The sequence below is a fragment of the Paroedura picta genome, chromosome 5, assembly GCF_049243985.1.
Source record: "Paroedura picta isolate Pp20150507F chromosome 5, Ppicta_v3.0, whole genome shotgun sequence".
NCBI lineage: Eukaryota > Metazoa > Chordata > Lepidosauria > Squamata > Gekkonidae > Paroedura > Paroedura picta.
The window spans coordinates 93,274,736-93,294,512 of NC_135373.1; the positions used below are offsets into that span (position 1 = coordinate 93,274,736).

Sequence of the window (19,777 nt, forward strand, 5' to 3'; positions counted from 1 at the left end):
ACAAGTGGGGAAAGGATCTTCGGCAAAGGCACAAAACCCAGAGCCACTGGCCATCTGTTTTTTACTGTTTGTTTATTTTCTCTCTCCTTTATGACTAAATGTCACTGCACTTCTCCTCTCCCTAAACTTTTAGGGACAAACAAGAAAGCTTCCTTGTGTCTTTGCCTCCTGTTCCTTCCATTCCTCTCTATCTGTCTCCAGAGTAGCTTCAGAATTATCAGCCTCAGTGTCTGACATATCTGTTGTTGAAGTGATGAATGGCATGTGTGATCAAGTTGTTTGTCAAATAAAGCTGCTTGCTTCCCTTCTCTCGTTTTCTACCAGTAAGCCCCATAAAAGAAATGTAATGTCTTACAAGTACATATGAGTATGTGTATGAGAAATTTAAGTGAAAAAGTAGGTTAGTCTGGAATGTATGTTTGTTCTAGTGAAGTGTTAAGGAATCATACACAGTATGTTTAAATGAAGAAAGAAATTGATAATCAGAGAAAATGGCCCCACAACTTCACATTTAGTTTAGATGGTTTTGTGATCTGGCTGTGAGGAGTATTTTGAAAGATACTGTTTCAACTACCTTTGAAAACATTGTATTTTGAGTTAAGCATAAAGGGAAACAAGCTAGTTTTGACATTAAGAAAATCACAGATCTTGTGCATTTCCAGAACAGCTCCCCTGTATTCATCGGAGATGAGATTTGTGAGTAATTTACTGGATGACAAGCAGGCCAAGATGATTATGAGCCCAGGGAATATGACTAAGACCTTTCACATCCAGTTGCTTTGAAAGCCTCTGGAAGGGGTTTTATATAATATTGATGCTCATTATTTCTTTTAAGGAGTAGCTTCCTAAAAGCCTTTAAGAATTCATCATCTGATTCTCTGTTCCTCCTGCCACACAATAGCAAGAGAAATTGCAAAGTCCTGCTGAATTGCTGGCTGCCTCTGCTGCTGATGCTAGGAAAATGCAACTGTTCAAGAGCACAGGTGTTGTTTCCCTTCCTGATACAGTATACTTTTAATTTTCTGCCCCAGTCACCCTGGAGAGACAGACGGGGGAAAATGGGGAGGTGGGAGAAATCCTTTCAGATACACTGGGGGAGTATCTGAGAGAGAGATGGAATCACATATTCCAGGAGACAAGTACTGTACTGCATGTAAGTCTTTTAATTTTTAAAAGCATATATTTTGTTTTGCTTTCAGCCTCCAGCTAAGTTCATATCAATTCATATCAACATTCATTGTTTCTTAAGGATGAAGTGTTTTAATATAGTAGTTTTAAGCTGCTGTTGGGAGTTGGCATCTTTAGTTTACCTGCTTCTAATCAGCATACTTTAGCTTTGCAGTGGTTTAAAGCAATGGTATTATGGTATGTTAATCTGTAGATTCCTTTTTTTAAAATAAGTGTATTGTTTCCTTAGTAAATCTAATCAAAAGTTAGATCCGCCAAAGATATTGAGGTGGGAAAGGGAGGAAATGTGAGAGACCTGGTGAAGAAACCCTTAGTCATTTCCTATATAGTACATCAGCAGAATTTCCTTAGGTGTGGCTTTGATTTTTGAAGCTGCAATCATGAAAAGGGAAACTATTCACATTTTTTCTAATATAAGTCCAATGTAATTCTTAATATTTTTCTATAATTCTATATTTTGCTGTGGAAAGTTTTGTGCTTGCTATTTATCATGTTCAAAGTTTATTGTGCATCATAGATTTGATTTTTCTCCTGCTGGGTAAGGAGCATTTGATCTTTTCAACAAATTAGCTGACTAGACTCCAGTAGATCTGTATAGCACTATGTAACTGCAAATGTGAAAACCAGTCTAGAATTGGGGCTGGGGTGTGTGCTGATACATTCATCAATAACATCCATAGTTTTTTTCCCACTGTGTTATAATAGTAAAATAAATATTGATTAAACAACAATCTATTAAGGTAGGTTAGGTGGAGAGATTATAATGATCAGTTCCAGGACTGTATTATACATGATATATGTGTCTTGGAGCATTTGATAGGAGGAGAGAATCTTTTTCAGTCCCTTGCTTGTTCTGCCATGGCTTTCATTCTTCTGCTCCGTCAGTTCCCTGCTCTGTAGTTTTACTTTTCTTGAAATCTTCCCATTTTAATTTTCAGGCTGTTCCTCACAGATCATATACCCCGTTTTTTACTCTCGGCATTTGCATGGTAGATATTCTGATAGCTCCATTCCCTGAGAATTGAAGTTTTTGTGAACATTCTACCATATTGCATCTGGCTGGTGAATTGTTCCCTGGGACTTCACAATAAAATTCTGCAGTCTATTGCAATTAGATTGATCTAATTGTTATAGATCCAAATAGACCAATATTTCAGTGTGCTACTATGAGACCCAGTTTAGTAAGCAGACACAGCATAATTTTTTTACCCTGCTACTACATATTCATGTGGTAGGAAACTATTTTAACATTACACAAAATAGCAGTAGGACCATCACAACAAAACAAAATCAGAGTCCAGTGGTCCCTTTAAGACCAACAAAGATTTATTCAAGGAGTGAGCTTTCAAGTGCAAACATTCTTCATCAGTGTGCAACACAAACCCACCCCTAGGTATATATATGATACTGTGACATAGCAAAGCTGTAGACTTATCATATAGTACTGGATGGGAGTTGGAGAGTCCCATGTTATTGGTTGTACTTATGGTCTTATGGAATTGTCTAGACTTCCTATGTCTGGCATTACAGGCTCCTTAGCCCAAGAGTGTTGCTAGCTGAGCTATTCATATTTTGTCTCAGACTCAGTTTATACTGTGACCTTAAACTAGTTTACTAGTGATTCCCTTAGACTTTTTTCTCATTCCATTTACAGCAGATTTCTAGCCACCACCTGAAAGTTGGCAACTCTGTTTGCCAGAAAACCCAAACAAACAGAGAAACAGCTACCATAAAAGACACAGGAGCAGGACTAAAAGATCCATATGCTGGGAGGTTTGGGAGCCACAGAGATGATAAAAAATGGGGGTTTGCTGCACCCAAACCTAAGAAAATTCTGTTTATTTTAGCTATGGGTAAAAGGGAATATTCTGATGTGGAAAGCATACCAGATTTAAAAATTATTTCATAAAGCACAGATTGAGCTACAAAGCAGAAAGTTCCAGGTTCAAAGCATCTCTGCTATGAAATCAGCATATAGCCTTACCCCAAGTCTCAGACAAAATACATAAATATGTCCTTTGTGGATTAGAGTGTCAAGGCAGACCTTGTTTTGTTAGGCACTTCAAAGCTTCTTATGGACCGTTTACGCACTGAGAACTTCACTGCCCCAGTTTCCATGCAGGAGCACAAATTGAGGACGGATGATGTGCCCCAGGCCAAATGCTCCCCCATGTGGGTGCAGGAAGAGGTGGGTCAACCTGCCACAACTAAACCTACAGCCTACAGCCTGGCATGAAGCAGCCAGTGCATAAACGGTCATGGTCACAGATTCCATCAGAGTGCTATTTCCTTGCTTCCAGACTGCCTCTTGGTGATGTTTAATAAATGTAAGATCAGAAAAAAATCAGGAGAATTAAGTTCAGATACACCCATACAGAATGCTGTGAGAACTTAAAGGTGTTTTCTGAACACTGCAATAGAAGCTTTATTGGAGTGGTTCATTCTAACTGGAATAAGGTGAGACCTTCTCTGTAGTGAAACAAGGAGATTAGGAGTTTGCTTGTGGCAGAGTTAATGTTCCTTTACCTATCCTAAAGCATGCATGCATTCGTTCGTTGATTTATAATTCTACTTGTAGGACTGCCCCTCTTGGCCCAGTCATCTTGGGGCAGTGTACATCATACTAAAACAACATAAGGTAAATCAGTTAAAACACCATAGACTAAAACAGTAGAATTGCCTCAGCATCATTACTACCATTGTCTCCCACATTGCTTCTTATATTTGCCAGAGTGTGAGTGTTACAAGGGAGAGCGTTGGAAGGGCTGGTCTTAGATGTTACTGGCAGCCCAGCCTCAACCAAATGCCTGGTGGAAGAACTCCATGTTGCAGGCTCTGCGGAACTAGGAGAGTTCTGACAAGGCCCATATCTCCTCTGCTTTTGTTACAGACATACGTCTGATCATTTAGTTCTGTTGCTCATGTGATTATGTACACACAGAGATGAATTCAGGCAGTGTTTCTAGTAGTGGAAAGGAAAGAGTGATCGCTTCTGACCATCCAGAAAGACTGTGGTGGGGAGGACTATGAGACCTGCATGAACAAAAGCCTATGAGGGATAGGGCAGTAATAAGGAGGGTTGACTGAGTAAAAAAGCTGAGTGAATCTAACCATTTTAAAAGAGCCTATTGACTTTTTATCTTTTTTTTTTAAATAGAATTCACCACTTTATCAATACCTACAGGACTTGGGACACACTGACTTTGAAATATGCTCACCGTTGTTGCAAAAGTCAGAAGAATGTTCATCAGAAGAGCAGCAAAAAAATCTGGATACAAGTGCTATTCTCAGGGTAAGCACTGAGTTTTGCAATTCTGATGCTGTATAATCTCTCACTTTAATAATTCACTGCCGCCCCATTTATGCATAACAGCGTATGGGCCAGTAGCGTTGTTTTTTACTGTTCACATTAATGAAACTGTAAATGACAGCTGCTATGGAGGAGCGGTCCTGCTTTTGTGTCAGTTGTCCAGAATTCTAGCTCTTGAGGACAACTAAAATGAGGTGATGTGTGGGACTTCCCTTTTCATACTGCTATAGGCAAGTGGAACATTCCAAATGTATGTCTCTAAAGTTATGAACCAATATCTGAAAACTGTCCTCCCAAATCCAGAATATGGAAAATATCATGTTGATTTCTATTTCTTTCTGTTCTGGAATGAGCCTGGAATTGCTAAAGTGATCTATATGGATGTCCTATATAACTTTCTGCTGTGATTTATTGTAAAAGACAAAATACTGTTAGCTATACAAATATTACATCTTTATGACATGGTGAATCAACAATCAAATATTATCATTGGTGGCTTAATATCCAATTTTTGATGTTTCAGGATAGATGTGTAAATATCTAAAAATATTATTATTTTGCTAAATTTTGTTAAATTGGTTTAGCATGATCTGTCTGCAAACATATATCTTTTATTTCTCATGCATTAAAAATGTACTTAAATTGGCAAGATAACAAAAGATTGCTATGTTATATAAATGTTTTTCATTTAGCTCAAGATCAAAATGTAATATTTCTAGTTGAAATAAATGCACTGTATTGGGGAAAGATGCATTTTTTCCTGGTTAAAAGGCAAGACAGGAGGCTGCTGAGACTCATTTCTTTTGCCAGTGATAAATCTCTTCATTGTATCATACAGAGTATTCCTATTTGATATATACACATATGAATCTGCATAAGGTGCACTAAGGCCATTAATTGAGTTCATGCACTTCCAAGCAGTCTAGAATGGATTTAGAGAATACTAATTTTAGAGGCCAAGTGTCATTGAATTGCTGAAAGATTCAAGCTTATTGACTCTCTTAGGAATTTTGCTTCATCATAATATGTCTGCCATTCCAAATCAGCCTTTAAACCATTAGAAAATTTAGCTTAAAATAAATGATTCAGGGGAACTTAAAGCTAGTAAATGCCAGAATTCAGTAGACCCTTGGAAAAGAAACTTCATTGTTTTAATACAAGGATTTCAAATGGAAGGCTCTTTAAACTGCATTGTTCCAGCAGAAGATGCATATTTTCCAAACATTGATTAGGGCCAAAGTTTTGGGCCAGAGCATGTGTGTAGAAAGTGTTATGCCTGCTTCTTGCCATTTATGATTATCCTGAGCTGAACTTGTGATGCATTAATCTCTCTGGCAGACTGGGACGAAAACAGTGCCAGCATAGGCACCAACTCATTAAGTTGCCATTATAGGGCAACTACAACATATCCTCTGAAGGTGACATGAATTGACCTCTTTCTGGACATTCATCTGCTTCACGATTTCCCCTTAGCAATTAGTTGGAGCATGCTCAGTGCAGTTATTTTCTGCCCATCTCTTCTCCACTGTGGAGAATTCTATTTTCAGTGGATACACTCCAGCTCTATGCTAAACCAGGTCCTGGAGGAGGAGGCAGCTTCTGTGCAGACTTCCTTGTCTATGATACTACAAGCTTGAGGCCTTTCCAATGCGCCAAAGATAAGAAAATGGGAAAAACCCACACCCATCTTGACAAAACTAGATCTGTGTGTTAATATAGAGCAACAACAGTTGCTAGTATAAAAGCTGTTAGAAAAGGTGTAAGGAAAATAATAAATGTAGCAGCCTGACATGCATTGTCAGAACTTTTATTTTGTGCCTGGTTCTCCAGGGTGTTTATGGTATATTTATGGAAAGCATTAACACACAGTCCTTGTTCCAGGAGAAACAGGTGGCTGTGTTGCAAAAGAGATTTCCACTTTGGGAATTTCTTCACTTGTGGTTCAGAATTAAGATTTTAATTGGCTTGTTTAGTGCCTCTGACTAAGGTTTCATAGAGTTCATGTTATCCTATGACATGTTATTCAGGTAAGTTGAAGTTTTACCTAGTAAATTCTCTTGGAGTTAAAATGAATTGTTTATAGTCCCTGCTTGGGAATTAGTTAGCAGCTTCCTGGAGTTAAACGGCAGGCATTTTTATCATGTTGCAGTCTTCTTTTTTTCTTTTTGAGAGCAAGCACGGTATAATAGTTAAAGGTGGCCAACTCTAATCTGGCGAGCCTGGTTTGATTCCCCGCTCCTCCACATGAAGCTCTCTCAGCTCCACCTACCTCATAAGTCATGTGTTGTGAATAAAGGGAGGGAAGGTGATTGTAAACATACAATCCAGCTCTCATTAGAAAATAAGTGCCATTCAAGCATGTACAGTTATAATTTATAAAGAGTTGGTATTGGAGTGAACTATCACTTACCACCTCCTGTACCACCTCTTTATAAATCATAACTACATGCTTGAAAAGCATAGTTTTATATGGGGATGCTATGGTTATTGGGGATAGGCCTATAAGAACCAGGATGTAAAAAAAAAAGTTGGTATCTGCTAGTTTAGCCAAATGACTATTTTAGTTCTGCTTCTGAGCTCCCTGACTAAAGTTTTTCAAGGCCCATGACCATTGTCATTGTACTAAGAATACAATTATACGTTCTTGAAGAAACATGAGGTTCCCAACTTCCGGTTTCCTTTGACACACTAATGTGGGGCAAGGACAAAAGTACTGGACAGTAAGGGCATGCTCCCCTACCCAATTTTCCTGTGCTATTGTACCCTGGTTAATAAATGTAGCTTTATTCTTTTCTACCAACTGAGCTCTGAGACTGGGAAAAGGTGATGCTGGGTGAAGTTCATACTTGCAGGGGAAAGCTTGTGGGTAGAGAAAATCCGCGTGTCTTCCTTCTTGCCTGTCATTTCATGCACATGCTCCTCTCCTCCCATGACTGCTTTTATATTACCTGACAGGCATACATTTATGAAATGCACATATTTACAAGTATAATGTCTATTCTTGCTCTGAGCAGGGTAACTTTGTGGCAAGCCTTCTGTAGGCTTTGTGGCAAGCCTTCTGTATTAAAATCTTAATTTTGCCCTAAATTTTAAAATGATTTTCAAGCAAGGAACGGTGCCTGCTTTTGAACGTTCTTTCTGTAATAGAAGCTTTTCCGTGGTGCCCTTGGAGGGTAATTGCAATTCTAGTTTCATTGCATCCACCCCTGACAAAGGTTTTGCAACTATTCACCATGCTTTTGCAATTCTGCTCAGCACACCATACTTGAGGACCTTCCAGTAGTAATGAAGAGAAATATATTTAGCATACTCTGCAGTGAATTAGAGGGTGACAATGCCAAAATTAGAACTGTAATGTAGTTCCTGTATTTATAAGGGGACACAGCAGGCTACTCTTTCATCTTATAGTACTGGTGATTACAGTAATAATATTCTTAACTGCTTATTTCCAAAGAATTTATATTTTGTAATAAGACATATTTTTTTCCTAAAAGTTGCTGGTTAAATTATTCTTACTGTAGAATCCTTAGCAGAGTTAAATCCTTCTAAGACCATTGATTTCAAACTGAATTGGAAGGCTATAATCTTTTTTTACAATTGCACTGTCAGTTCAGTCATGAATATTTAGTATGACATATTGGCATTTCTGGGATAGCTAGGGATTCTCTGCCTGGGTCAGTATAAAAAGTGTATTTATATATTACCTGAAACTAAGGAAGAATAACACATTATTAACTTCAAATTATGTTTGATTTGCAAATTATGATTTCTCAGAGCATATCAAAATTGATTTCAGACTTTGAATTTTCAGAAACAATATAAGGCAGAATTATCTCATAGGGTTTTCTTAACTGAGAGCAAATCTTCACGATTGTGGGTTTGGCAATTTGATTGTTAATAGTGGTGTTTCCAGTTGTGGAATGTTTTTTCATAATTTTGTGAGGGTTTTAACGTATCATTGTAAGCTATGTTAATCATTGGAAAAATTGGGTTTAAAAGCTGTTGTAAATAACATTTAGTTAAAAACTTTCCTATAAGCTTACAGTCCCCTACCATTTTTGGATGGCAGAAGTAGTCTGCTAAATTCTTTCAGTGTAAAATTGTCCAAAATGTGTTCAATACCAGCATACAGATTGTTTTGCTATTTAAATAACTTTTTCTGCCCCCTAGAGGCCAGTTTGCAAATGGTGACATCACTCAATCATTTTGTGACTATGCAGAACCATCTCTGGATTCACAAATGGGAAATATTCAAGGCAATATAGTCTGGCTTTTGTGTACATGTGAGAAATATATATATATATTAAACTACTGGTTTTGAATACTGGATTGTCGTATTCAATATTTCCAGGCTTTTTAGACCTAATGATTATGCCAGTTCAGCTTTTCATTTACAATCCAGATGGAATGAGACTTATGTAAACAGTTTTTTCAAATGAATTGTATAACAGATTTGAAGGTGCGGGATTAAGTATACAGTATTTGCTGGCGTATAAGACTACTTTCCCCCCCTGAAAAACATGCCTCCAAGTGGGGGGGTCATCCTGTACGCCGGGTGCACTTCAGTTGGGATAGACATAGCTGCCCATAGTGGCCTCCCGATGCCCACCCACCTCATTCTACATTCCACCCAGTATCGTGCGGTATCCAGTGCGGCCACAGCAGGTCATCAGCGTGGCTGCGGCGAGCATCAGCAATGAGACAGGGGTGCCAGCCTTTTTGGCATGACCGGCCCATTCTGCTCGGCGGGAAGCAGCAGCGCTCCGGCCCTTGTCTACGCAGAGCTTGCACATGCGCACTTGCACACTAGAGCCAGTCACAGGGAGATGCAGGGGCGGGGCAGAGGTGCTGCGGCCGTACAATGGTGACAATGACAGGTAAAGTAATGTAACAAACTCTATATTTTGAGTGGAAATGTTGGGGGGTCGTCTTATACGCTGGCAAATACGGTATGTTTCAATAAGCCAAATTTCTGTTCTATGGCTGTAATCCAAATAACTACTTTTAGGCATGTAGGCCCTGTAGATTTTTAAAGCTAATCAGGTTCTTGAGCCATAACCCAACTCACCTCCATTTCAAAAGAGGCTTTTCATGAAACATGTGCACTGGGCTGTTTTCATGGTTCTTTAATCTAGGTTGATAATTCGAATTCATCCAGAATGGAGCCAATTTCATTTAATTTCTTGACCTACATTTCTGTCAGTGTCAGTTCATTTGGGACAATATCTTCCATTGCGTTGGCCATTATAATTCATTATTTTAGCTGTTACTCTCAGTATTCTCAGACTAAGGTTTATGATACAGTTTTCTGTCATACGCCATGTCCTTGTGATACCTGCTTATACAGTGAGAAGATGTTACAAACTGCCCATTTTCTTGTGCACCTGACATCTAAGAAATGCTGAAATCAGGCTACTAGATTGGATGGAGCTTTTGTTTATTCTACTTTAATCATTTAGTTCTTAAAATAGACTGGTACTTGCCACTGCCCATTGAAAACAAAGCTATCTGCTTTGCATAAAAGAAAATTAAAAGGGTAGCTGCACAGGTTCATATTCTTCTGGCTAAGGCCATGTTTCTGTTCACCTTAATAAGAAATACAGGTTACAGCTTGCAATATACCACTTCTTAAGGGACTTTTAAATTGCAACTATCTTTTCTTAAGCCTGCTAACTATCAACTGTTATTAAGTTACCTTGTCCTATATTTAGGCTGTTTTTGTGTATTAAAAAGACCAGATAATTTAAACCCGAGACAGGTCAGTTTAGTAAAACTATACAACATTGTATCATCACTGCCTTCTTTTGTTAAAATTTCAGAGCTCTTTTAATGCTTTCTTGTGAATTTTTGTGAGTCATTTAATTCTCCCATGGTTGTCCTACGGTAATAGACAATTTTGTGGAGACGCTGGCACAAATTTACCACTTTTGCAGATCCAAAATCAATATATACGCATAGAATAAAAAAGTCCTTGTCTTGCATGAAAAGTTTTTTAAAGTAGCCTATCAAGTATCATCTTTGCAGTTAGATTATGGTAGGGGGGATAAATAAAGCCTTTTCTATTGTTTTAGAATAGTTTCTTTGCTTATGCTTGCTTTCTAATTCTTTATAGCAAGACACCCTGTCAAAACTAGCTGAGAGATTTAAAACCTGGCTTCCTTTTTTACCATGTAAGAAAAAAGATGATATACTATACCAAATGGTAAGCATACTTTCACCCCTTACTTCTCCTCAAACATCCCCCATTTCCCACCAGTAATCTTTTATTACATTTCTTAATAAAAATATTTATTCCTTATTTTTTAAAAAAAGTTTGGGCAGTGAGTCACTACTTGTTCTATAAACTGTATAGTGGACTATAGTGTGTGTGTTGTATGCTTTCAACGTACTTTCTAAGTATAGTTTACATTAAAATGGTGAAGTCCTTAAAACATGACAAACAGTAGCTCTGTTTAAGAAGCTAGGTCTAGGCCACACGGAGGGGTGTATACCTCCCAGTGATCCCATCCGTTGGATTTGAAATGGGCCCTTCTTTTGCTTGCCTTGGCTTTTGCAATGCCATCCACACAGTAGTAGTGCATGACTGGATAATTAGAGTTTTCAACACTTTTGCCTTTGCTCTTCCAGCAGCTGCCAAATTGATACTTAGGCACACAGAAACAGCAGTTGTGTTTTGTGTTGCAAAGAGGGGCTGAAGGCAGATGAGGAATAGAGTGCTGCTACCAAGAGCTGCTGACTTGTTAGGTACATTTAAACATAAGATCTTATGTTTAAATGTACCTAACAAGAATTCTACATGGAGGCATTGTAGCTGAATACTAGAGCATGTGCTTTCATGCTGTGTTCAGTTCAGTTGTCTTTCCCTTCCCCAAATCTCATTCAATTTTAGGGATCATTTAATTGAATGCTTTACTAAGTTATGGTGCTTTGTGTTTTATAGTTGAATACAGCAAGAGAAATAGTAGCTGCCTACTGGCATTTGACAGGCCTCAAACCAATATGTTAGGTAACTTTTAGATAGATAAATACAGGTAATTTAGGATTGTGATAGCACAGTTTTCATTTCAAAAATGCTTATGTATGTTGAATGTAGGACAGGAAGGCCTGGAGGATCATTGTCCATGGGGTCGCGATGGGTCGGACACGACTTAGCACCTAACAACATAACAACATGTTGAATGTGCTCATCTGATACTGTTTCCCTCATCTCTTAATGTTAAGGATGTTGGTTTTCGATCGGAGGTTCTCTGCACGATTCTGCAACAGGAAGTTCTGCTGCAGGAGGATGTTGAACTGATTGAGCTACTTGACCCCAGTATCCTGTTGGCAGGACAGTCGAAGCAACAGGAACATGGACATCTTCCAACACTACCCTCCCTAGCAACTCCTAATATTTGGTATTGATATGAGCCATGTGCATCTGATGTACACATATCCAATGTCCAACATATACTGTTGGAAAAAGTACCATGGCCTTTTCATATGTGGCCTCCTAATCCATGGAAACGTTCTTTCTGTCTTACTATTATTTTGAATGTTTACCCTGTGCTTTCCAGTGTATTCAAAGCTGGGACATTGACATGCCTTGCATGCATTCTTTGCCAGCTTCCCAGTTCTGTATTTTATATTAAGTTGCATAGTATGCTGCAGGACTATTTTTTTGTCTTTGGTTTTCTGGAAAACTGCTGTGAGAAATGGGAGAGGATTACCCATAAGAAGACAAATCCACTTTAGCACAATTAATACTGGCCATTTTGGGGGTCAGTGCATAATTAAAGCAGTGATTTTCAAAGAATGAAGCAAGGTCACAATTAACTTCACACTGACTATTTTCAACGTGGCTGTGTTAATTTAGATGGGAGAATTTATGGACGCAGCCGCTCTGATTTGGAGTAATGCAGTTTTCTGAAGATTAGGTGCACATTCCAAAATGAATACAATGGGTTTTGGACCCAAGTCTCAATTTTTTTCACTGGTTATATAATTGAACCACCTTGAAATTCTTCTTCTATTTATCCTTTTTTCAGGAAATGGCTTCTGGAGTCACATGAATTTGCCCACTTTGTTCAGCCCATTTTGGAGGCAGTGCTGTACAAAAGCCTGGCAAAACCAGTTTGGCTTTGCCTTGGGGATGGATCATTGCACAAATGTGAAGTGTCTATAGAAGATTATTTAATACTTCATTCTTTGTCTCTTTTTTGATGAGTCTGTCCTTTTCTGTCTTTGGGAATGAAGATGAAACATTTGTAAAGACCAATGTTTTTAGGTGCAGCCTTTTAAAAAGCCTTGGTAGTGTTCAGGTTAAGTGAGTCAAACTCTGAAAAAACAAGATTACCATTAATGTAGGATCTGATTACACTAAAGAAACATGCCCTTTTTCTACTGTCCCTTGAACCTGGAAAAAGTTCCCACCCTTTTTTGCTGAACAGTCATTCTTCAGATCAAATATTTAAAGCAATAATCTCTTCAAATGGGAACATTTTCAGTCCAATAGTACAAAATACAAGTAAAATGGATGCTTCATAGCTCTGTAATAGCCATTTGATTAACAATGCTAATAGTTATTAATATGGCTATCAGCTATTGTTGATTTAAAAACTTTGATTGTAGGAGGGACAGTTTGAATTTTATGAATTATTGGAATGCCATCAGTTAATCAATCGGTCTGTTTGTTTTGCAGGGATATCTCACTACTGCTTGCCTTCATCAGCACACTGATTATGCTTCCTTCTTGTTGCAATGGATCCCTGGGACTGGTGTGGGCAATAGGCATGTTTGTTTACACATTTGTTCGAATTTTGGACACTCTGAGGACAGCCAAACTGCAAATGTCTCTGAGAAAATGCCAACTTCAGCTAGAAGATACAGTGCTTAACTGCCGAGCTTTCACTAATCTTGTGAGGAAAGCTTTACGACTCATTCAAGAAACAGAAGTAATTTCCCGAGGATTCACTCTGTGAGTCTAAATTTTAGATTGTTTTATGTATTGGTTTAGACATACTGTGGGATATTAAATAATACACAGTCAAGAAATCTTTGTTTTAATTGTTCAAATAACATTCAACATATATTCATCATGACAGCTGAATATTTGGTACTGAAATACACCAGATTTGTTGAGGGTATGGCAGGTAACAAGGGCATGAACAGAATTTAGTTGTTGTCGTAACCTTAGAGACATTCTTCTAAGGATGTCTGTGAAATAGACAGCAGCCTTAATAGATTGTTCCTGATATTTGAGGAAGGAAGGAAGAAGAGCTTAATAAACCTGTTTAGCTAGCAACTCTTCAAGCCAACTCTAATTTTTTTTTACTTGGGTTCCTCAACCATGAAGATTGCATTAATTTCATTTTTTTCCTGAATATTCTTTTGTGTTATTCAGAACCATATTTTGTGCCTATTTGTTTAGTGGTGAGACCACATAATTTTGTATAAAATTTCACAATGAGATTTTTGTAAGTTCTGCCTAGAATATTATGTAGTTTATGGAATTCCACTCCCCTCCCCCATAGTTGACAATCCAGAAGTTGAATATTCAGCATAATTGAGAACTTGTTTAGGAGGCTGCTTTAATTCTGACTGACTGATGGCAAATTCCATAAATGATTGAAGCGAGTTGTGAAAATCAGTATAGTTGTAAATGTGTATGCTCTGGTATGCCCTCTTCAAATATTTTTTGCAATATATTTATATATAGTTAGTAGAAAGGCAAAGACCCATTAAAATCATCCACATCTGAGTTGCCTAAACATTGCCATATACACAGAACACTTTGATCTCTATTTGCAGAGCATATGCTATTAGTAAAATGTTACTAACAATCTCAAGCTGTAACATGCAAAAGTAAAACTGTATCTATCTTACAAACAGCAAATTTCCTAACCATGAATGATGAGAAGTCTGAGTTAAGCTTTTCTGGCAAAATCTCTTACTCTCTATTAGAGTGTTGAGGCACGTTGGAAGGCTGTCCAGGTCTGTTCTTGACAAGATAGCATACAATTAAGAATACTTAATTTTATAGTTAAAGCTGTTTTTGGAAAAGAGCTTAGCAGGCTGGGCTAAAGCCAAAGTAAATTGAGCAGTTATTCTTGATGTGAATAAAACTGTTAACTCTTCAACTGTGAAAATAAATTAGTAGATTTTAAATTCACTGCTTCTGTACTCCCTTTAAAAAATTGTTATGGTTAAAATAGCTTTTTTTCTTTGCTACTGCAATGATATTACTGTGCTGGTTAATCTTGAGTTCTGTTACTAATTTCTAGAATTCTTCAGTATCTCGAAAGAAATATGCTTGAGAAACCATTTTCAGTAATACTTTAGCTTCCTGCTAATAAACTTTGGGCTAGAAATCTAGTTAAAATATTGCTTTTTATTAACAGTAAAATTTCTCTACTGCTTACTCAAGGACATTTCAAACTTCACATATTCCAGACCACAGATTGACCAGGCAATAATAGTAAAAGTCTGTTTCCAGCATTTTGCTTTGTTTTATCTCTTGTTTCTTGCCAACAGCTATATTATCAGGTGATGATCCACAGTGAAGTTGAGGTTGTTTGTGCAGTTGGCATTTTAGGTGGAATGGAGGTGGCATAAAAGGTTATGGGTCTGGGCAAGATTTTATGCTACTGTTGCACTCTGTCTATGATGTAATGTCTCCTTTATAACTATCCTTAATCTTCTGAATTCCCTAGACAAAAGCAGCAATGTTTACCACTTCAAAAATCAAAACTATTTCCAGTTTTGACTTTCTTGAGGGTTCCACCACCTGAACATCTGAGGGCCCATCACTGGTGGAATTATTTCATAGATGTCATATTATAGGTTGATTTGTGACATTCTAAAATCTTGTGCTTACTCAGAAGTATATCTGCTTCTGCTATGGGAAAATCTAACATTGATTTGACTTTATTCCTGAATGTAAAGGCCACAGGCCAAAAGCAGCTATAATGGCAGTGCCAGTAGTGCATTGATAGTGTGTATTTTTATTTAAATCATTTTAATGTCACCTTTCTACTCAGTAGGGTCCCCAAAGTGGTGAGCATTAAAACAGCATTTAAGTTAATGTATAAAATAATTTAATAAAACATATACTGTTCCATGTAAATGTTCTGAAATGTTTTCTGTAAACCGCCCAGAGCCATAGGGAAGGGCGGTATAAAAATCTAAATAAATAAATAAGAAATAAATGTAAACATGACATCAAAGGAGGGCCAATAATAGTTATTGAGAATGAAACAAAAAGGTCTTCACCTAATGGTGGAAGACAATGGTATATATAGAGAGAATAATCTTCCTGGGGAAAGAGTTGCAAAGTTTGGTGCTGTGACTGAAAAGGCTCAGGTAAGGTAAAAGGTAAAGGTATCCCCTGTGCAAAGCACCGAGTCATGTCTGACCCTTGGGGTGACGCCCTCCAGCGTTTTCCATGGCAGACTCAATACGGGGTGGTTTGCCAGTGCCTTCCCCAGTCATTACCGTTTACCCCCCAGCAAGCTGGGTACTCATTTTACCGACCTCGGAAGGATGGAAGGCTGAGTCAACCTTGAGCCGGCTGCTGGGATTGAACTCCCAGCCTCATGGGCAAAGTTTTCAGACGGCTGCCTTACCACTCTGCGCCACAAGAGGCTCTTTGCGCCACAAGAGGCTCAGGTGTCTAGCCTCAAATGTTGAGGGCACACAAAGCAGGGTATCCAAATGTGACCAGAGTAGACAGATTGGTTCATATGGGTGAAGGCTTAAAGGATGCTGTTCCTAAGCCATATAGAGCTTTAAAGATCAATAGCAGGACTCAACCTGGAAGTGATTGAGAGCCAGAGTAAATGGAACAAGACTGGAGTGATATAGTCTATATGACCCACTCCATTCAACAGTCTAGCTGCACCAATCTGTACCAACTATGGCTTCCAGACAATCTTCAAGGGCAGTGTAACACAGAACATATACTAGTAATATAATCTAGGTTTATCATTAACATTGTGCCAGTAGCTGGAAGATCAGGTAGAGATTGATGGATTTGCCAAATAAAATATATCTATCTAGATATATCGAATTATCGATTTCTGCTCACTGCATTGAAACCCCTGTTCTCCCCCGCTTCCCAGTGTCAGATCCAAATTGGTATGCCTCCTAAACAACTACCTATCTCATTTTGCTGTTTTTGAGCTACAGGTCAGCTGTTTTTTCTTGTGTGCTACCAATGTCAGCAATTGTCCCCAAACTCTTGACCATGTTCAAAAGAAATCTCTTGTTAAGTATATAGAAGATTGTGATAATTTTACACTTAACTTAGTTATCACTCTTGCTTTTGCCACCTTCTTTAAACTGGAAGCCATTTCTGTTCATGAAGCTGAGACATTTTTATAGGATTGTGGAGAAGCATATCTATGCAATGAACTAGTAATAAATTTACAGACTGGCCAAAGATGCCTCATTCAAATTACACATTGGCTTTTTTCCTTTAGCACTAATTTACTGCTGCTGTTGCTCTGTTGAGAGTAGGGCCTTTCCAACTGAATATTAGAACCATGAGTGGAGTATATTGTTTATGACTGGATGGTAAGAGCTTGCTTGTACTTTTTTCAATTTGCGTAATGGTGTATTTTATGAAGAAAAAATTAAGCTAATAGTATTATAATTTTGATAATTCTGTAGGACATCTGTACAGTTGTATCACATTTTACTTTTCAAGTTTGCTTGACAGGGTCAGTGCTGCTTGCTCATTTAATAAAGCTGGACAACATCCTTGTCAGCATCTTATTGGTCTTCGGAAAGCTGTGTACCGATCAATAAGAGCCAATTTCAGAGCTTCAAGACTAGCTACCTTGTACATGCTGAAACAATATCCTTTCTCAAATAGTTTAGATAGAAAAATGAGAGATTGCTGAATTGGTTCTTAAGTCATTTTATTTCCAACTCATGAAAACTTACAAATCTTTGAGTTCACTGTGTCAATATGGCTATGACATTAATATTTATGCTTTTAGAGACTTGTTTCTGTTTATTTTATTACATTTCCCCCTTATTGTCTCTAAGGAGCCTAGGGTGGCACATGTGGTTTTTCCCTGACACATTATATTCAATAATTCCTGTGAGAGGTTAGGCTGATAGGTGGTCACTGGTGGATTACCCAATTAGTACATAGCCATGGGAATTTAAACTGAATCTTCCAAATCCAGCACTCCATCAACTATACCATACAGGTATAATCGCAAGAAGGTGTCTTCTGAAACTATAAGAATTGGGTGGAGAATTTGCTTTTCCACTTTAACCCAGCCCTCTTGTGTTTCTTTCTCTCACTGTTTTCAACTCACACTCTATTTTCCAGTTAATTTCCTCTTTTTATCTGTGTCCAGCGAAACACAGGGTCTTTCAATGGGCTATATATGAAAACCCTGACATTGACTTTGGGACACTGAGAAAAAAGAGATACTCAATATCATTTAAAGAACTCCCTTGATACTTGGAAGACATTTCTTTTGTGCATCTGAAGAGCAAAATTTGGATTACATAGTATTTTGCGACCTAGATATGTAATTAAAAAACAACCAAGGCTTTGAAAAATACAAGCAAAATTGAGAAGTAGTCTTCAGCATTCAGGATTACATTTGCAGAAGAAGCTTGCTTATCAAGACTTCATATTCATTTGAAAGAGTACATTGTTACTTTGCTAAAATCATTCAAGCTAAGCAGATTGTCCTTTTAATCCTCAGTGGTTTAAATTGGTATGAGTTCTAATTTGCGCCTTTTGTATTATATACTTTTTGTCACTTTGTAGTAATGTATATGTTATTTGTGCATTTTTAGATATGGGAATAAATAAATATTGGCTACTTGCTCAGGGCAGTAAGAGGCAGGGCTGTAGATGAGTGGAAGAGCCTCTTGTCTGAGACCTGGCACCCAGTTAGAATTTTTTTTCCTGATGTCTAACTGATACCATTCAACATATAGTTTAAAGCCATTACTTGTGCATCCTATCCTCTGTTGCCAACAGGAACCACTCCCTGCCCTCCTCCAAACAACAACCTTTCAGATACTTAAAGAGAACCATCATATTCCCTCTCAACCTCCTCTTCTCTAGACTGAATATTCCCAAGTCCCAGCCTTTCATCAATAGGGTCTGGTCCCCTGACCCTACATCATCCTTGTTGATCTCTTCCGCACCCTCTCAATTTTGTCCACATCCTTTTTTGAATGAGGCCTCCAGAGCTGTACACAGTACACAGGTGGGGTCTCACCAATTCAGTATACAGTGGGACTATGATATCTTGCGATTTTGATGTGATACCTCTATTACAAACCAAGACTACACTTTCTTTACGGCTGCATCACACTATCTGCTCATATTTAGTTTAAGTCCATAAGTACCCCGAGGTCTCTTTCACGCACACTGCTACAGAGTAGTATATCTCCCATGCAGTATGAATGTTTCTCATTATTGTAACCCAAATGTAGAACTCTGCACTTCTTATTGAATTGCTTATTACTGCATATTCACAAAACCCGACAGCTTCAATTGACATACCTTTTTTGTTAATTTTCTTTGCTGTGAATGTTTTTTAGAAAGATAATCTGTTGTTGTTGTTCCCTTGTGTGTCTCCATGTTTCACATAATACAAATGCTTTATTGTTAATACCTTAACCCCAGCTAAACCTACCCACTGAATTCTGAGAGTGACAATGTGACAAACTACATCTGTGTGGTGCCTTTTAAGGAACTTGGCCTGGGACTGAGTGAAGAGCAAGTATCAGAAGAAGAAGCACATAATTTCACAGATGGCTTCAGCCTCCCTGCATTGAAGGTAACCTCATGTTTTAGTCATATCAACAGAGTGTTTTTCTTGCTGTTTTTGATGGGTTTTAGAATAAAAAGCACCCGCAACCTAGATTTATACTTCTCAGGCAGCCCTACTGCCTAAGCATATGGCCAGCTCGTTTTTCAATTGCTACAGTTACTCATGTTTTTAAGTCAAGTCATGTTACCGTTGCCTATAAATTGAAATGATTGCCATGTTCCATTCTCAATTGTTAAAGTGGTTTAACATACGTTTTATTCTGTTTTATTGATTCTACATACACAGCCCCAAGATGTTACACTAAGGGGCAGTATATAAACTGAATAAATACATCAGTAATTAAATAGAAGTGAGCCTCAATAACATGAAAAACAGTTCAAAGTTCTGGAACATTTTATCTAATTGGAGGCAGGAAGCTTAACTCTGGGAGCTTGCTAGTGCCCACTATAGCAAAGGTTAGAAGATGATTTAAAAACAACAAGGGAACTAA

General features: G+C 37.9%; 1 protein-coding gene across 8 annotated transcripts in view; it reads left to right on the forward strand.

Annotated features, from left to right (window-relative positions):
• Positions 1 to 19,777, forward strand: part of VEZT (vezatin, adherens junctions transmembrane protein) — a 43,801-nt gene that overhangs the window by 4,579 nt on the left and 19,445 nt on the right. For 3 of the 8 annotated variants that reach the window (XM_077339081.1, XM_077339085.1, XM_077339084.1), the window contains exons 2-7: positions 4,346 to 4,480; positions 10,611 to 10,700; positions 11,720 to 11,895; positions 13,179 to 13,454; positions 17,184 to 17,333; positions 19,146 to 19,293. In XM_077339081.1, the coding sequence (XP_077195196.1) occupies positions 4,346 to 4,480; positions 10,611 to 10,700; positions 11,720 to 11,895; positions 13,179 to 13,454; positions 17,184 to 17,333; positions 19,146 to 19,293 (975 nt within the window). Of the gene's footprint in view, positions 1 to 901; positions 984 to 4,345; positions 4,481 to 10,610; positions 10,701 to 11,719; positions 11,896 to 13,178; positions 13,455 to 17,183; positions 17,334 to 19,145; positions 19,294 to 19,777 lie in introns of all 8 variants that reach the window. The other 5 variants (XM_077339078.1, XM_077339079.1, XM_077339080.1 and 2 more) reach the window with 5 other exon arrangements.